Source organism: Sorex araneus, chromosome X, assembly GCF_027595985.1.
Source record: "Sorex araneus isolate mSorAra2 chromosome X, mSorAra2.pri, whole genome shotgun sequence".
Classification (NCBI taxonomy): Eukaryota; Metazoa; Chordata; class Mammalia; order Eulipotyphla; family Soricidae; genus Sorex; species Sorex araneus.
Genome location: NC_073313.1, coordinates 191378722 through 191395609, shown reverse-complemented (window position 1 = coordinate 191395609; position 16888 = coordinate 191378722). Strand labels below are relative to the sequence as shown.

Here is a 16888-nt window from a genome sequence, read left to right as displayed (position 1 = left end):
GTAACAACATTTGGTAAGAATATGGAGAAAAAGAAACTCTGGTATACTGTTGATGGGAATATAAATTGGTGAAGCTTGCATTATTTTTACTTTTTTTATGGCCTATACATTTTATTTTTTTAAAGTCGCAACACCCACTTTTATTGAATCACCATGAGGTACAGTTACAAAGCTTTCATGTTTGAGTTTCAGTAATACAGTGATAAAATACCCATCCCTCCACCAGTGCACATTTTTCACCACCAATGTCCAAGTATCTCCTACATCCCAACCCTCCCCCTGCGTCTATGGCAGACAATTTCCCCCATACTCTCTCTCTCCCTTTGGGCTTTATGTTTTGCAATATAGAAACTGAGAGGCTATCATGTTTGGACCTTTATCTATTTTCAACACATATCTCCCATCCCGAATGATCTCTCCAACCATCATTGACTTAGTGATCCTTTCTCTATTCCTGCTGCCTTCTCCGGAAGCTCATGAGGCAGGCTTCCAACTGTGGAGCAATATTCCTGGCCCTTGTGTCTACTGTCCTTAGGTGTCAGTCTCATGTTATGTGGGAATTCACTTTAAAAATTAAAAAAAGAGGGGCTGGAGTGATAGCATAGCGGGTAGTGCGTTTGCCTTGTACGCGGTCGACCCAAGTTCAAATCCCAGCATCCCATATGGTCCCCTGAGCACCGCCAGGAGTAATTCCTGAGTGCAGAGCCAGGAGTAACCCCTGTGCATTGCCAGGTGTGACCCAAAAACCAAGAAAAAAAAATTAAAAGAAGAGTCTTCAGATATGGCTCATGTGGAATAAAGATTGATTTCTGGTGCTATTGGATTTAGTTTTGATGCACCCCCAAGTACCACTGTACCCACGTGTTGATGGGCTTGAGTACCACTAGGAATTATCTATAACAAAAGGGGATTCCATATGATCTGTTAATACCCCTCTTAGGCATTTGTCTAAAGGCTATGAAAACATTAATTCGCACAGGTATTTGTACCCCTATATTAATAACAGCAGTACTCACTATAGTTTAAACATGTAATCAATATGAATGTCTATTGACAGAGAACTGGATAAAGGATCTCTGGCATATATACTTAATGCAAATCTCCCTTATCATTAAAGATGAAACCATGCCTTTAGAGACAATTTTGACCTTAATGTGAACATACTAAGAAATAATAAATGAAAGACAATTGAAGGATAATTTCACTGATATGTGGAATATAAATAATTAAAGCAAATCAACTGGCCAGAAACAACAAAATTAATTGCAAGACATGTGGAAAATCATGGCGGCTCCAGAAGGAAGGATCGTTTAAAGGACAGAGTATGGGGGTGTGTTTGTTGGTTGCATTGCACTGAAACTTTGGTGGTGGAAGTATTATATTCACACAGAGTGAAGTTAAACCTCTGACATTCTATAATTTTGCCAAAACACGGATGAGTAAATAAAATGAATATGCAAGCAAAAAGTACTTTGAAGAAATTCCCTAATATCAATGCAGGCAAAAGACACACATATTAGAGGACAGAGAGAACTATGTGGGGATGTAGTTTAAAATACTCCTATAACTTAGCTTTTGAAATTTTATTCTGTAGTTATTGTTGTGTCACAGAACTTTGTACTGAGAATGCAAAAGATACTGATTCATCTGTTGGCTGGACGTGTTGATTGTCAAGGCACCTAACAATTCTTCTAATTTTGTTTACTCTGCACATAAGACAAAGGGAATGACCTTTGCCATTGGAAGAAAATTCATTACATCAGCACAGTCTAATGGGATACACTGAGAGTAAAAATAAAACTTAAGACTTTCTCATAGTAATATTTAAATAATAAGAAGTGTGATGTACTTTTAGCAATGTACTTTAACTCAAAATGCTAAAAATAACACTTCAACATATAAACAAAATAAAATGATAAGAAATCTTTTAATTTCTTGATATGCACCAAGACTTGAAAATCTAGCACTTGATTTATATTTACAGCACACACGCATTTGGACTAGATACACTTCAAATGCTCAGAATCCACATGTGACTAGTGGATACCATACTGACAATGCACCATTAGATTAAGAGGAAGCATTTCTCTCTTTAAAATATTGAAGTCATTAATAATAAATTAATAATAATTATTATGAATAATAATAAATTTTATTTGTATCTATAGTAATAAATTTTGTTGGCTAATAACCGTGGTTTCTTATAAATCACAAGCTTTTCAGTTATTAGGGATATTTCTTACTGTGTTCAGAGACAAAATAAACATTAGGAAAATAAATACCTGATGTGAGTATAAAATTTAGCCTTGTGGTTTAACAGTACTTACACATTCACTACACTTTTGATTATACAAAATAGGGAGAGATGAAGTTCTATTGACTTTGGAGGAAGCAGGTCCACAGGAGACACTAATATCATCCCTTACGCTCCAAGTCTCAGCATCCAATGGTAGATCACAGTCGAAGTTGTCCTTACCCAATAATGAGCAAGCCACAGTAGCCAAAATATATTGTGTCCTAAAGTTTCTGTGCCCCCACCCTTTTTTTTAAGCATCTGTTTTGTGGGCGTTTGGAAGGACTCAGGCTTGTCCCACATCTCCATATTCTGCTTGCTTAAATCCAGAATAAAATGAGAATAATGATGTTTTATGCTTAGAAGTATTTTGGTTCATTCAAAGTGAGGGCGATGGAGGTGAGCACACCAGCACTGTCAGGCTCCTCCATCAAAGCAAACACACATACCACCCCCAAACCCGTAATGTATGTAATACTCGTTTTAATGCAAACGTCAAACCCATGCATTACTTCATTATAAATCTCTCAGAGACCTTAGAAAGAACAATAGCATTATTTTGAGAGGAAGTGGGTGAAGAAGGAAGTAATACTCACAATACCAAAGAAACGGATTTATATGACAATTACTTTTTCAGAGAGCCCCGGAACAGCCTAACAGTAGCAATATCACCAGTATTGGGTTTGAGAGATAGTGTAGTGGGCACTTGCCTTACACGTCGCCCAAACCAAATAATAGCAACAGCAAAACAAAATATTTGTATTGGCTTTGTGGGTGGTTCAGGTTAAACAGCCCATTTACTTTTATGCACAAGTTATAATAGTGTATTGAATTATGTTAATTTCTATTAGTAACACTTATTAATCCTTTCAATCACAATCTTCATAAGAAACACAGTCATTTAATAATACATCTCCAGGGATTTAAACAGTACTCAAACAAGTTTCTAATACATCTTGTTAAGTATTTCTTTAGTTTCTCGTAACGTGTGTATGACCCGCCCCTTCCACCCGAGTTCTTCGATTACTGAAATTGTAACTTCCGAGATATCCTCCATTCATCTACCAACAAACTTGGATTGTGCATTGCAAATAACGATACCCCCTGGCACACGATGTCCAAATTTGGGGGGCGGAGAGGGGTAAGGGTCATTGGAAAGATTGTCAAGCCAAAAACTCTAGCTAGCCAAAACCTCTAGTCTAGCGGTTATTTCGAGGCTGGACAGAGAGGGCGCCCTTCCGAAGAGGAGCGTTACAGGCTGTACGCACTTGGTAGTGGGGACCAGCCCAGCAGGAATATTCGGGGGTGACGCAGAGCTCAGTCTAGTTAGAAAACCCCCGGGGACTGGACGACAAGCATCCAGTCGGAAGAGTCTGGACCCGTGGACCTTCCTTCCCTTGCAGTCAAAAGAGCGGACTCCTGCAAAAGGAACTGGTCCTGGGGCTGAAGTTTTCCTGAAATCTTAGCAAGGTTGCCAGTCCCCTGCCAGCGACCCTCCCACAGTGCACAGTGCAGGGGGGGTCTCGGTGTCACCTCGCCTCCTTTCTGCCACCCTCCTTCGGGCGATCTCCTTGGCCGAGGGGTAGCTCAGCCCGAGCCGGGGCGAGAGAGGGCGCGGAGGGCGGAGGCGCGGCAGGGGCGGGGTCTGCCCCCACCCCCCCGCCCCCCTCCCCACCCCCCGGGCTGCCGGGGGCCGGTGGCTGGAGGGCCGCGCGCCGCCCGCCGCGGGGGACGTGCCATGGGGGAGGGCGGCGAGGGGGGCGCCCGCCGGGATTAGAGCCAAGCGCACGCTCTTGCAGGAGGCTGTCGGGGCTCCCTCCGGCGTCCCGCGAACTTCAAAGCAGCCAGCGCTGCCCCGGCCGCCGCGCTCCGCTCCGGGCCCTCGGAGCCCCGGCGTGGCCGCGGGTGGCCATGACCCGGGCGCTGGGCGCCGCGCTGCGCCAGGCTTTCCTGCTGCTCGCCGCCGCCGCCGCGCTCTCGGCAGGTAGGAGGGGGCGCCCGGGGGGTCGCGGCGGGCTGCGGGAGGCCAGGGAGGAGGCGCCCCTGAGCCCACCGACCTCGCACCCGGAGCAGTAAGGAGCGCCAGTTGAATGCAGGGGGCGCAGGGACCGACGCCTCGGAGGTGGCGGGGGGGGGGTACCTGACGCCTGGCAGCTGGATGGGGGAGACAGATGCGTAGGGGACCGAGCCCCGGGAGCAGGGGGGAAAAAAGTAATAGGGACACGGGTGTGAGTGGATGGGGTAAAGTGGGTGACGGTTTTTTTTTTGGGGGGGGGGGACTTTGCAGAGGAGGGAGTGGGCGTGCGTTCGCTGGTGCCTCCGGGACACCCGGAATTTGCTCTGCGGGGGGCTTCGGGGGGCCAACTCTGTGCTGAGCACCCAGGCTTGAGCGCGGCTGGTAGCTTGGCGCTGGTGGGAGTGTGCGTCGCGGTGGCCGCGATTCTGTGTGAGTTTTGGACGGCGGGGGATACCTCAAAAGCCGTTGGTGCCAAGCTGTGTAGGCGGGAGTGGGAGCTTAAATCTGCGTGGTTTGCAACGCACATTGCTTTCGAGGTACTCTCTTTACTAAGAGTTGCAGGGGGAAAAAAAATCCTGGCAAGTGCCCCGGAGTTTATAACAGGTTTGTGCCTTGGTAGGCTAAATAGAGCCCTGAACCCAAGCTAGACACCTAGCGTACAATATTCACTAGCAGGGGTAGAGGGGCATGCATTTCTGGTAATAATAACAACAACAACAATAATAATAAGTGTGTGCTCATGATGACAAACCCTTTAAGTAAAAAAAAATGTTTTTCTTGATAATTTTATCTTGGATTTTGGAGATCAAGAATAGGCTCCTTGCTAACTTGTTCTTTCAACATACCAATCAGATAGCTAAGACATTTGCGCTTAAAAAACCGTCGTGGTCCCCCCAGCCCCAACCCGATCTCTAGAGTTGTACTTTGGTCCGAAGCTGATTTAGATACATTTTGTTGTTGTTGTTCTAGTTTCCCAGAATAGCTCTACTCCAGGACGCATAGTTTTCTCTTAGTGACAAGTGCAGGAGAAGTGATTTTGAATAACTGATTGCGGTCCTGTACAGTGTTTCAGATAGCCAGATCCTCATTAAGTATAGTATTCAAGAGAAAATTAGAAGAGGTTAATTGATACTAATGAGGAGGAAAGCATTTCCGTCATCTTCGAAAAGGCACAGCTTTTTAGGAAAGTAGCTACCCCAAGAGTGTCAGGAAGATGACAGGATAGAGTGAAATATTTGGATTCAGCGTTAGTAAATTCACCAGTGGGAAGAAAACTGAGTGTGGGAAAATCTTTATGAGAAATGGGTGGAAGTTCCACCAACTTATAAATAGTAATGGTGATGAGACTTTAAGAGACTTTAGGAGAAAAGTTTTTATATACCCCTCTTTGGACTGAACACCTGTGACATTGCCCCCTTTATATTTTGCGGCGTTGAATACTTGGCTTTGAACTTTTAAAAAGTGGGCTTGATTATCTTGTATAATTAGTTATATGACAGAAGTTTGTAGAGAAGTTCAGAGATATTGGGCATTGCATATTTGGAAAATAAGCTTTCTCTATTCTTGGAAAGGCTTGGAAACTTTTCACACCGAATTGTGTAAAAAGGGAAGCAGTGGATCAGTTATTCAAATTTGATCGTTTTCTCAAAATCTGAAAGTTAAGAAAAAGTAAATGCCTACATCTAGATCAATTATCAATACTGTAGGGGATTTTATTGAAATTGAATGTTTACTATAAGCCTTTTTATTTTGTCAAGCAAAATCATTTTCAAATATCCACAAGAAACTTTCTCTTTGTGTTCCAAAGTTAATTGCCATATGTACAATTAATTTCTGCTATGTTTTTGATTTTTGTTCTACAGACCTTCATTTTGCAAAAGCATACCAGAAAGCACATACACATACGTATATATTCCTATGAATATATATTCACATAGGTTATATATATTGTGGTAACTTGCATTATTTTTTACCTGATCACTTTTTCAAATCACAAATGTATATGTCATTGTTGTCAGGTTTTATGAGAAGTTGGGACAACCAAGATGAAAACCATTTTGGCTCTGCTGAGGGCTACACCTGGGACCTTAAGTTTCTGACAATGATAAACCAAAGAAACTTTTTTGCTTTGCCTGTTCTTCCCCGGCATCTCTATCCTGCATTAACTATAGAATAACCACTTCTTTGAGCAGTATTTCAGAAGGTAACAGCTGGTGGAAACTTAAAAGAAAACATTATCTGCACTGACTTTTTAGTCACAAAAATTAGTCATATCTGAATTTCTCTGATTATCTTGTTTATGATTACTCAATATTTGATAAGACCTAACATGACCTCAGCATTTATCATCTGTACCAAACAAAAAATTGGCAGAAAATCACAGAGTTCCCAATTCTGAAGTGATGATTTGGATATTATAAAATTTACACACTGTGCATACTCCAGTGATTTTATGAAACTTCTTTTTCTGGTTTGAAAAAGAATTATTATGAATGTGGAAAGCTAGATATTGTTATTCCAGAAGTGAAAAAAGAACTATCTCATTTAATAATCTGGCTGGCAATGACAGAACGTGATGTTCCCCTCCCCCGCCAAGTTAGTATTTCCCACTATAAATTATAAACTGTGCTGGGGGTAAAAGTGAAAGTCCTGGGTTGACCTGGGTTTATAAATGCAAAGAATGTTGCCACCTTTGCCCTTCTTTGGAGCCGTCGTCATTCATTGGTTGACAAATGTGGCAAGAGGTTCCTGGTTCCAGAGATGAGACTTCCCTGGCGCACGCAAACTGTGCAGAAATCCTTGGGAGCATGTTTCTTCATTGACTGTACAGCCTAAATTTATGATCTAGCCTCAAACTTACAGAAGTATAAGACCAGTTGTTCCTTTGATTTGCTACACACATACAAAAATAGAGCTTTTGAGATCTCACCCAACCCATGGCAGAGTAGCCCTGTAGGTGGGGTGACCCACTGCAGGAGGAACAGGTCTGGAGAAAGTGTTGCTGGTGGCAGATAGTTGGACCTCTGTTTCATTATGGTGAATTTAATAAGCTTATTAAAATGTTCTAAGACCCTGAAGGGTTGAAGTCAAACAAACAATTGATTTTAATGGTCTGATATTCAGGAGATGTCTGAATTGAGGATAAAATAATCAAGAGAAAAGAATGTCTGTGAATCACCTTTAAAGGAACATTAAATAGGTTCTCAGATTAAGCAAATCATAAAAATCCAGTATTAAGAATGGATTTTAGATAAAGGTATAATTTTTGAGAATGCTACAAATAAAACACAGGGCATGCATATATTAGAAAATAACTGCTGTTGAATTTTATGTTAACTAGGCATTCTGTATTTTTTTAGAAACTCATTAAATAAATATGTTAAAATGAATTGCAGGGCTGGAATGATAGCACATTGGTTAGGGTGTTTGCCTTGCACACAGCTGACCCGGGTTTGATTCCCAGCATCCCTGATGGTCCCCTGAGCACAGCCAGGAGTAATTCCTGAGTGCAGAGTTAGGAGTAACCCCTGTGCATCTCCAGGTGTGACCCTGTCACTGTCACTGTCATCCCATTGTTCATGGATTTGCTCGAGTGGGCACCAGTAACGTCTCTATTTGAGACTTGTTGTTAACTGTTTTTGGCATATCGAATATGCCACGGGTAGCTTGCCAGGCTCTGCTGTGAGGGCGGGATACTCTTGGTAGCTTGCCGGGCTCTTTGAGAGGGGTGGAGGAATCGAACCCAGTTCGGCCTCATGCAAAGCAAATGCCCTACCTGCTGTGCTATGGCTCTAGACACTAAAGGCAAAAAAAAATAATGCTTCTGATACCTGTATTCTTGACTCTTACACTGGAAAGAATGTTTTGGCTCTTTTGGGGAAGGGGCTGGGGAGAACATACCTGGGGATGCTCAGGGCTCACTCCTGGCTCTGTGTTCAGGGATCACTCCTGGCAGTGCTCCAGGTACCATATGGAATGCCAGGGATTGAAACCTGATCTTGTTATAGCTTCACTACCTTTCCCGTCTGGGAATGGTCAACCCCAGCTCTTTGCACAGAATATCTCCATGGCTCTGAGTGAATGCACAGGGATAGTCACCTCTCCCAGTCTTATATGAGTATCTTGACAAGAAGGGATGTGTGAAAGATATGAATAATTTCTCTAAACTCCCTGCAAATGAGTGTTATGTGAAAGCAGTTGGTTTTCCCCAAATTTACTGTTTTGAATGCGATTGTTATTTTCAAATGTATTTTTAGATTATTTTCCTTTTAAATAAATGTTCATATGTTACTTCTTTAGTGGAAATGCTTCCAGACAGTAGTCATGATCCATTTTGTTGTATTTTTTTTTGGCAGTTGTAAATAAAAGAAAGCTAAGAGGAGAAGAGAATGGATAAATTTAAGGCTAGCTAGGGAGACCTGGAGCTTCCTAGGACCTTGTAAATTGGATGCATTTGGATGTTTTAGAGCTTGTTCATGAAGAAATCATATCAAATTCTTTGGGAAAGGGACCAGGATGCATAAGTATTACTCAGAGACAGTTTGATTCCTGATATAGTTTAGACTTGACCTGTTGTTTAATGTTAATTTAGAGATTTGTAGAGGAAAATGTCCTATAAATGAACAACTGTAGGTATGGATTATTTAAAAAGCCCAAATATGTTCACATGTACATTAAGGGTTTATTTCAGTAAATAATAAAATGCAATTTAATTTTTAAATATAAATAAAAACAGCTAAATAATACATAAGAAAAGCAAAGAAGAGAATTCTTACACAAAGATTATACTATGCTTCATCCTTATTTATATATGTGAGGCTTCTTGACTTTCTTAATGCTTTGGTCTCAGGTATTTTAAATTTTTCATAGCTGATAGCCAAAGTCTCAAGGTTTACCCTTAAGAAATTTGACAAGTCTTACAATGGAGAGTTACTGGTGCCCGCTCGAGCAAATCGATGAACAACAGGACGACAGTGCTACAGTGCTACAGTTCATAAGGATATATAAGTGCACTTTTATTATGGGATACCCAAATATAGTTTAGATTCCAATGTGCCTTTTATCCAAATAGACCTTACTGATGGGAATATATAGAAATAAAGTAAATTAACTTTAGAAATGGAAAAGAGAATACGACACATTGCCTTTTTCTGGGGGAGGGACCACACGTGGTGATGCTCAGGGCTTACTCCTGACACTGCACTCACTTCTGACAGACTTTGGGTACCATATGGGGTACTGGAGATATGTGCAAGGCAAGCGCCTTACCCATTGTACTATCGCTCCAGCCCAAGACAGATTAACTTTTTGACCATTGGTTTTGCCCCAAATTGTATATTCTCCAACCTCTGAACATGACTTAAGAAATGGGGCCTGTGATAAATCAGAATCTGAACCCACACCAATGATTGAAAAGCCACATAGCATGGGGTGAAATGAAGCCAGGCAAGTCACCAATATTGAACACTAGGTCAGCCTTTTTGGCAGCTCTGGCTAGAGAGAGGCCCAGACACTAGTTTCAGGGGTCATCGCTATATTGGAAAAGGTGGAGAGTCTCTGGAAAGAGGTGGCTTGTTCTCTTCTGAGGAAGCAGATTGTACTCTTCCCACGCTTGTGAAAATAAGAGGTCGAGAACAGAGCCATGCCCTTGAGTCCTATGTTTTCCCATTCTTGGATCCATAAGGCCGGTGGGCCTCTTGGTTCTCTTGTATGTGTCTGAACAATAAAAATCACTACTTCTCTTATTTAGGGAACTGGTTAAATGTGAAAGGGAGCGGGGAGGTGAGTAGGAGGATGGAGTGTGAAATAGGCAAGGAAAACTATTTCCATCGAACTCAGCACTCAGCTATTTGTCAGGGGACACTCCCTTGACTTATCAAAAGCCGCTTGAATTAATTTGCTCTGATTAGTCAACCAGGCTAACAAGGTTTTGCTCTTATTCTTCACTTTTTCTCCCTTAGAATAACCTTTTTTTGTTGTTCTTCTCTGTTTTTTTAGAGTAGGTATGTGAAGATATTGTTTCTTTGGAACTGTTTTAAATTAATCCCCTCAAGAATTCACGGGTGAATCATTTAGTATGACTCAAGAGCTTGGCTTATTATTTTTTTTAAAAAAATAATTTAAATTTGTCTGTGACTTAAGCATCCCAAATTAGATCAGTCTACTTTTTCATTAAACTTTTCACTTTGGGAAAATGATTAGGATGTTTAATCTTGAAAGTGAAACACACATTTTCCTTCTCTTCTGTTTTGTCACCCTTATTTCATGATGAGGTAAAATGACAGAGATAGACACCACATATCTGTAATAAAATTTTCCATCAGTACTATGATTGGTGAAAAGAAATATTTTAAGGTCAAAAAGCAGGATTAGAAAAATAATCTAATCCAGGTTTGGGGATATGGCTCAAATGGTAGAACACGTGCTTTCAGTGCAAGGTACTGAGATTGATTTTTGTTACCACATCATCCCCCGGGCACTATCTGGAGTGACCCTAGTGGCCTGTACACTCTACTGGGTGTGGTACATACAACTAATGACAAAAAATTCAGTCTGTCAGAATCTGGATAATACTCTTTAATGCAAAATATTTCACTTCACGAATGCATGATTATCTAAGAAACTCTTATCTCATAGGCTATTATCCTGATTAACTCAGAGGGTATATATACAGCTTTTAAGAAAAAGGTCATTTTATATAAGTAAAATATATTAAAATTATTATATATCATCACCATATCCTTCAGTTTTATCTGATGACATTTGCCTGACCTCTTCTAGAAGTGTGCGTCTTTTTCTTCTCTATTATTGTTCTTCAAGAGTAAGAATCTATTTTGAACATTTGCCTGGCGGTAAGATTGTGGCCTCACTCAAATTCTATTTACAACCTGAAGTTTGTATTTCTTAGAAATAAACAACACAGCATAAATTTGAAACACTAATTAATTACATGATTAGAAGAAGACTCATTACAGAATAATAGATGAACCACCTGCTTCCCCCGTTTTTTCCTTTGTTCTTTTTTAGCTGTTACCTCGCTATATTAAAAAGCAGTAATGGGCCTGGAGCAATAGCACAGAGGGTAGGGCATTTGCCTTGCACTCGGCCAACCCAAGTTCAATTCCCAGCATCCCATATGGTCCCCTGAGCACCGCCAGGGGTGATTCCTGAGTGCAGAGCCAGGAGTAACCCCCGTGCATCACCGGGTGTGACCCAAAAAGCAAAAAAAAAAAGCAAAAAAAGCAATAATGTTTCTTGCACAGGAAAGTTGATTTTGTTAAAAACGACTGCATATATTTAAAAAGACTGACTTACTGTACTAAATCAGGATGAAGATGCTCTTTTAGAATTATTTTGACCAAGCTCAGTCTTGAAGCTTTCCATAATACCTCATTATCTTTTGAATATCTGTAGGATTTGTAGTACTATTCTTTTTATGATTGTTGTTCTGACATTGGGAATTTAGACTGGGGGAGAGTGATTAATAATAAAAAACAACAAAATTAGGGGCTGGAGTGATAGCACAGCGGGTAGGGCGTTTGCCTTGCAAGCGGCCGACCCGGGTTCAAATCCCAGCATCCCATAAGGTCCCCTGAGCACCGCCAGGAGTAATTCCTGAGTGCAGAGCCAGGAGTAACCCCTGTGCATCACCGGGTGTGACCCAAAAAGCAAAAAAAAAAATCCCTTTATTAAGTTGCAGTTTTCAGTTCAAACTTTTGGTAGGCTGGCTTTAACTTCTAAAAAGTTTTTTGTAGACTTGGGAATGCTGATCAAATGGTAGATATATACATGTTTTGTATATAGGAATCTATAGGAGTCTATGGGTTTGTTAGGCTGGGGCGATAGCACAGCAGGTAGGGCGTTTGTCTTGCACACGGCTGACCCAGGTTCGATGCCTCCATCCCTCTTGGAGAACCCAGCAAGTTACCTAGAGTATCTTGCCCGCAAGGTGGAGCCTGGGAAGCTACCCATGACGTATTCAATATGCCAAGAGCAGTAACAAGAAGTCTCACAATGGAGATGTTAACTGGTGCCCACTTGAACAAATTGATGAACGATGGGATGACAGTGATGGGTTTGTTGGTCAGCTTCACATGAATCCTACACTGCTAAGTGTAGCCCTAGTAGTTCCCAAGTATCACTGAGTCCAAACATTTGGGACTAGGCACTGCTTGGAGTAGCAAAAGAAAGCAAGACACAATTAAAGCCTTTTTGTGCACAAGGGGCATTGGTGGGGACCAAAGGAAAACTCCTTCACATCAGATAGAGATATGTTTTGGAGTATTGACAGGGTAAAATGGAGTGTACCATGATGAGCAGCAGGGCAAAACTCTCAACAAAAAACTCCCTTGCAGTAGGGGAGGAGAAGGAAAAGTGGGGAGGCCATAAAGGAATATAGTCTGTATTTTTTTAATTCATTTGAATTTATTTTGTAGTCTAGCATTATGTGACCTAGTGAATTTACCCTATGCACTTAAAAATAATGTGCAGTATTGTTGCAATGTTGTCGGAGTATTCTAGAAATCTTTTGGTGGTGTGTTTTATAAATAATTTTTTTGGTCAAGTGGCTTATTTTCCTTTTCAAGTCTTCTTTATCTCTACTGAAGCTTTTTATGGTTATTTTTATCAATTACTGCAAAAAGATTATCGACATACTGAACATACATGTGAAATTTGGGTCAGCCAACTGCTTACACATAGATTAAAAGAACAAATATGAATAAAGTTATATTATGAAAATTCTAGCCATAAAAAAAGCTAAAGTGGCTATCTTAATAATGGACAAAGTGGACTTCAGGGAATGATAGAAAATGTCAGCTAAAATTGAATTAAAGACCTCAGTGTCAGGCCTGAATCTATAAGGTACATGGAAGAAAACATAGGCAGACGTTTCAGGACATTGAAGCTAAAGACATCTTCAAAGATGAAACATCATTGACAAAGTAATGGGAAGCAAAGATAAACAAATGGGACTATACGTAACGAAGAATTTTCTGAACCTTAAAAGAAGCAGTGACCAAGATACAAAGAGAGCTTATGGGATGCGAAAAATTATTTACCTAATACCTATTTCATAAGGGGTTAATATCAAAGGTATATAAGGCACTGGTAGAATTTTACAGGGACAAAACATCTATCCCATCAAAAAATGAGGAGAAGGAATGAACAGAAAATTCCACAAAGAAGAAATTTAAGTGGCTAAAAGGAACATGAAAAAATGTTCTGCACCACTAATCATCAGGGAGATGCAAATCAAAACAAATAAATAAAATATGGTGAGATAAAATATCACACCATAGAGACTGGCACACACCCACAAGAACAAGAACAACCAGTGCTGTCATAGGTGTAGGGATAAAGGGACTCTCGTTCATTGTTGGTGTGAATACTGACTTTTTTGAAAACTATATGGACCATTGTGAGATTGTAGCCCAAACATGGAAGCTTGTAACTATCTCACGGTGATTCAATAAAATTAAAAAATTAAAAAAAAAGAAAACTATATGGACATTTCTCAAAATCCTAGAAATTGAGCTTCCATATGACCCAGCAGTACCAATTCTGGGAATATACTCTGGAAGTCCAAAAACACAGAGCGGAAACACCACCTGTACTTCTATTCATTGCAGCATTATTTACAATAGTCAGAATCTGGCAGCAACCTGAGTGCCTGAGAACAGATGACTGGATAAAGAAACCATGATACATCTACACAGTGGAATACTACACAGGTATTAGGAAAAAATAAAATCATGAAATTTGCTTATAAATGAATGGGCTTGGAGAATATCATGCTGAGTGAAATGAGTCAGAAGGAGAGGAATAGACATAGAATGACTGCATTCATTTGTGGAATATAAAAAAATAGGATGAAACTGATATCCAAAGCCAGGTAAAATAGGGCTCAGGAGGACTGGTCAGTGGTTCGAAGCTTGCTACAGTGTGTGGGGTACGAAGAGCAGTTAGGATAGAAAGGGGAGTTGTATGACAGTAATAGTTGGAAATGATCACTCTGGACAAGAACTGAGTGCTGAAAGTAGGCAAAAGGATATGCATGGTAACCTTTCAGTATCTGTAGTGCAAACCTTGATGCCCAAATTGAGAGAGAGAGAGAGAGAGAGAGAGAGAGAGAGAGAGAGAGAGAGAGAGAGAGAGAGAGAGAGGACGTATAATGTTGGGACGGGACATTGTATGACTGAAACCCAATCATGAACAACATTGTAACTGTGTATCTCATTGTGATTCAATTAAAAAATTAAAATTGGTGAAATTTTAAATTTGAAAATTGAAGACAACAAATGTTGTGGGATACACAATGAAAAATAAGACTAGAGTAGAATTTATGAGAATACAAAATTAACTCAAAGAAAATAAAAGGAAGGTAATGGTAAAGATAAGAAGAACAATTAATGACCTTGAAAATAGAAAATTATTTAAAAAACATTTAGGAAACCAAAGATTTTTGTTTGTGTGTTGGAGTGGGGGCTCCCAAGCAGTGCTCAGGAGGTTCCGTGGGTCCTTATTGTGATTCTTGCCCAACTAGGTCAGTGGTTCAATGGGAAGCCTGTGCATTATGTGCTTCTTGGCAGTGCTTAGGGGACCATATATGGTGCTAAAGGTTGATTCTTGAGCATAAGAGTAAGCCTCAAGCACAACAAGATATAACCGCCCCTCCAAAAAAAACAATAGAAGAGATATGTGTGTGTGTGTGTGTGTGTGTGTGTGTGTGTGTATTGGACTAGCCTCATGCTTGAAGGGACTGGCAGAGGAACCCAGGTGTGCGGGACCCTGGGCTGAGATCTCCAAGCCTACTCGGATTGACACCAGGCCTTCAACACCCAGAACCCCATTTTCTAGTAGCTTGGCAGCCACACCCACAAACTGCCTCAGGCCATGTGTAATCCCACCAACGGCCAACATCCAGAGACTATAAGACCAAGGTGCCGGGAGCTTTGTGTCCGAGCGACATCTAATAGTGACATTTAATAAACTTGTTCTCTCTCTTGGAAAACCTGACAAGCTACCAAGAGTCTGTTGCCCCCACCAGAGAGCCTTGCAAGCTCCCCATGGTGTATTCATATCTCAAATACAGTAAAAGATATATACATACCTTTCGGAGAACCCAGCAAGCTACAGAGAGTATCCCGCCCACACGGCAGAGCCTGGCAAGCTACCCGTTGCTTATTAGTTATGCCAAAAACAGTAACGATAGGTCTCATTCCCCTGACCCTGAAAGATCCTCCAATCGTTGGGAAAGACGAGTAAAGAGAGGTTGCTAATCTCAGGGTTGAGTGTAATAGGGACATTACTGGTGCTCACTGGAGTAAATTGACGAACAACGGGATGATAGTGATACAGTGATATATACATATATATGTACATATATGTGTACATATATATGTATATATATAAAGAAAGGGAAAATTTAAAAACGAGATAAGAGTATGACAAAAATCTTTGTTTGTAAGAAATATACATTCTAGTAGAGGAGGGCCAAGAAGATTTATACTTCAATTTCATTCAGCTGTTTATTGAGTATATAAATGCTATCTTCACAGACAGATGTTAGGTGAGTACGAACACCTGTAAGATAAAACCTGGTTGAGAGCAAAGTACAGAAAAGTTATGCAAATGAGTATTACTTAAAATCAGAATTATTTAAAAGCAAGTAATTAAAAAGCTAGAAGTACAGTAACATTAAAACATACAAAATGCAATAGAGGAGGCTACTGGTAATAATTTTCAGGACAAATCAAAAAAGAAAGAGTGTGGTGGCATTTGTCATTTCTTTTGATAGCCTAGTATGATAGTAAAATGTCTCATAATTTCAAAATTCCTTTTTATTTTGGGGAAATATACCTTGTTATCTTACTGCAAAAGCTCAGGATGCCAAATTACTGTTTTTCGTTCCTTCCCTGAATCCAAGGAATGAACAAGTGGTTGAGGTTCTAATAGCATTCTTCACTTGGCCTGGAATTAGCAGTTCACTAAAAGAATGAGTATGAGGTCCTTTCAACTGTGGCAGAGTGGGAATGTCCAGTATAACCAGTGACAGCAGTACTGTAACCAGTACTGCTTGTTACAGTTAAACACTTTAACCAGTACAGTATCTAATACTCAGTAGTTGTATCAGTAGCATATTCAGTGGCATAATTGGACATTATGGCATAATGGATTTGACTCTCTGGCATTATTGGAAATTAAATGTAGCTCCATGTACTGAATATGGTTCTCCTGAAAATTCTTATGAGTTCCTTAATATTTTTTTCTTAATTGAAATTTATTTTATACACTGTAGTTTACAATGATGTTGAGGTCTTTAGTATTCTTTTAATAAAGTCCATTTCTAATTATTTTAACAAGTATTGGTTTCTGTTGCCATTTAGACTGCTATTAAAACTGTAGAAAGGGCATTCCAAACAGGGATTCCAAAAAGGGTATTCCTAACAGCATGTAAGCATTATGGCCAGTTAGATTAGTGATTGAGAGAGAAATGATTGAGAGAAGGTTCTGACGTCAGACAGATCTAGATTTGAATTAAGGTTCTAACTATATTTTACTAGCTAGGAGATCTTGTG

At 40.3% G+C, this 16888-nt stretch overlaps 1 protein-coding gene across 1 annotated transcript in view; it reads left to right on the top strand.

Annotated features, from left to right (window-relative positions):
* Nucleotides 1–4056: 4056 nt before the first annotated feature.
* ACVR1C (activin A receptor type 1C) overlaps nucleotides 4057–16888 on the top strand; it is an 89639-nt gene continuing 76807 nt past the window's right edge. Inside the window, exon 1 of the mRNA XM_055122867.1 lies at nucleotides 4057–4277. Within this exon, the coding sequence (XP_054978842.1) occupies nucleotides 4205–4277 (73 nt within the window). The 5' untranslated portion in view covers nucleotides 4057–4204. The remainder of the gene's footprint in view (nucleotides 4278–16888) is intronic.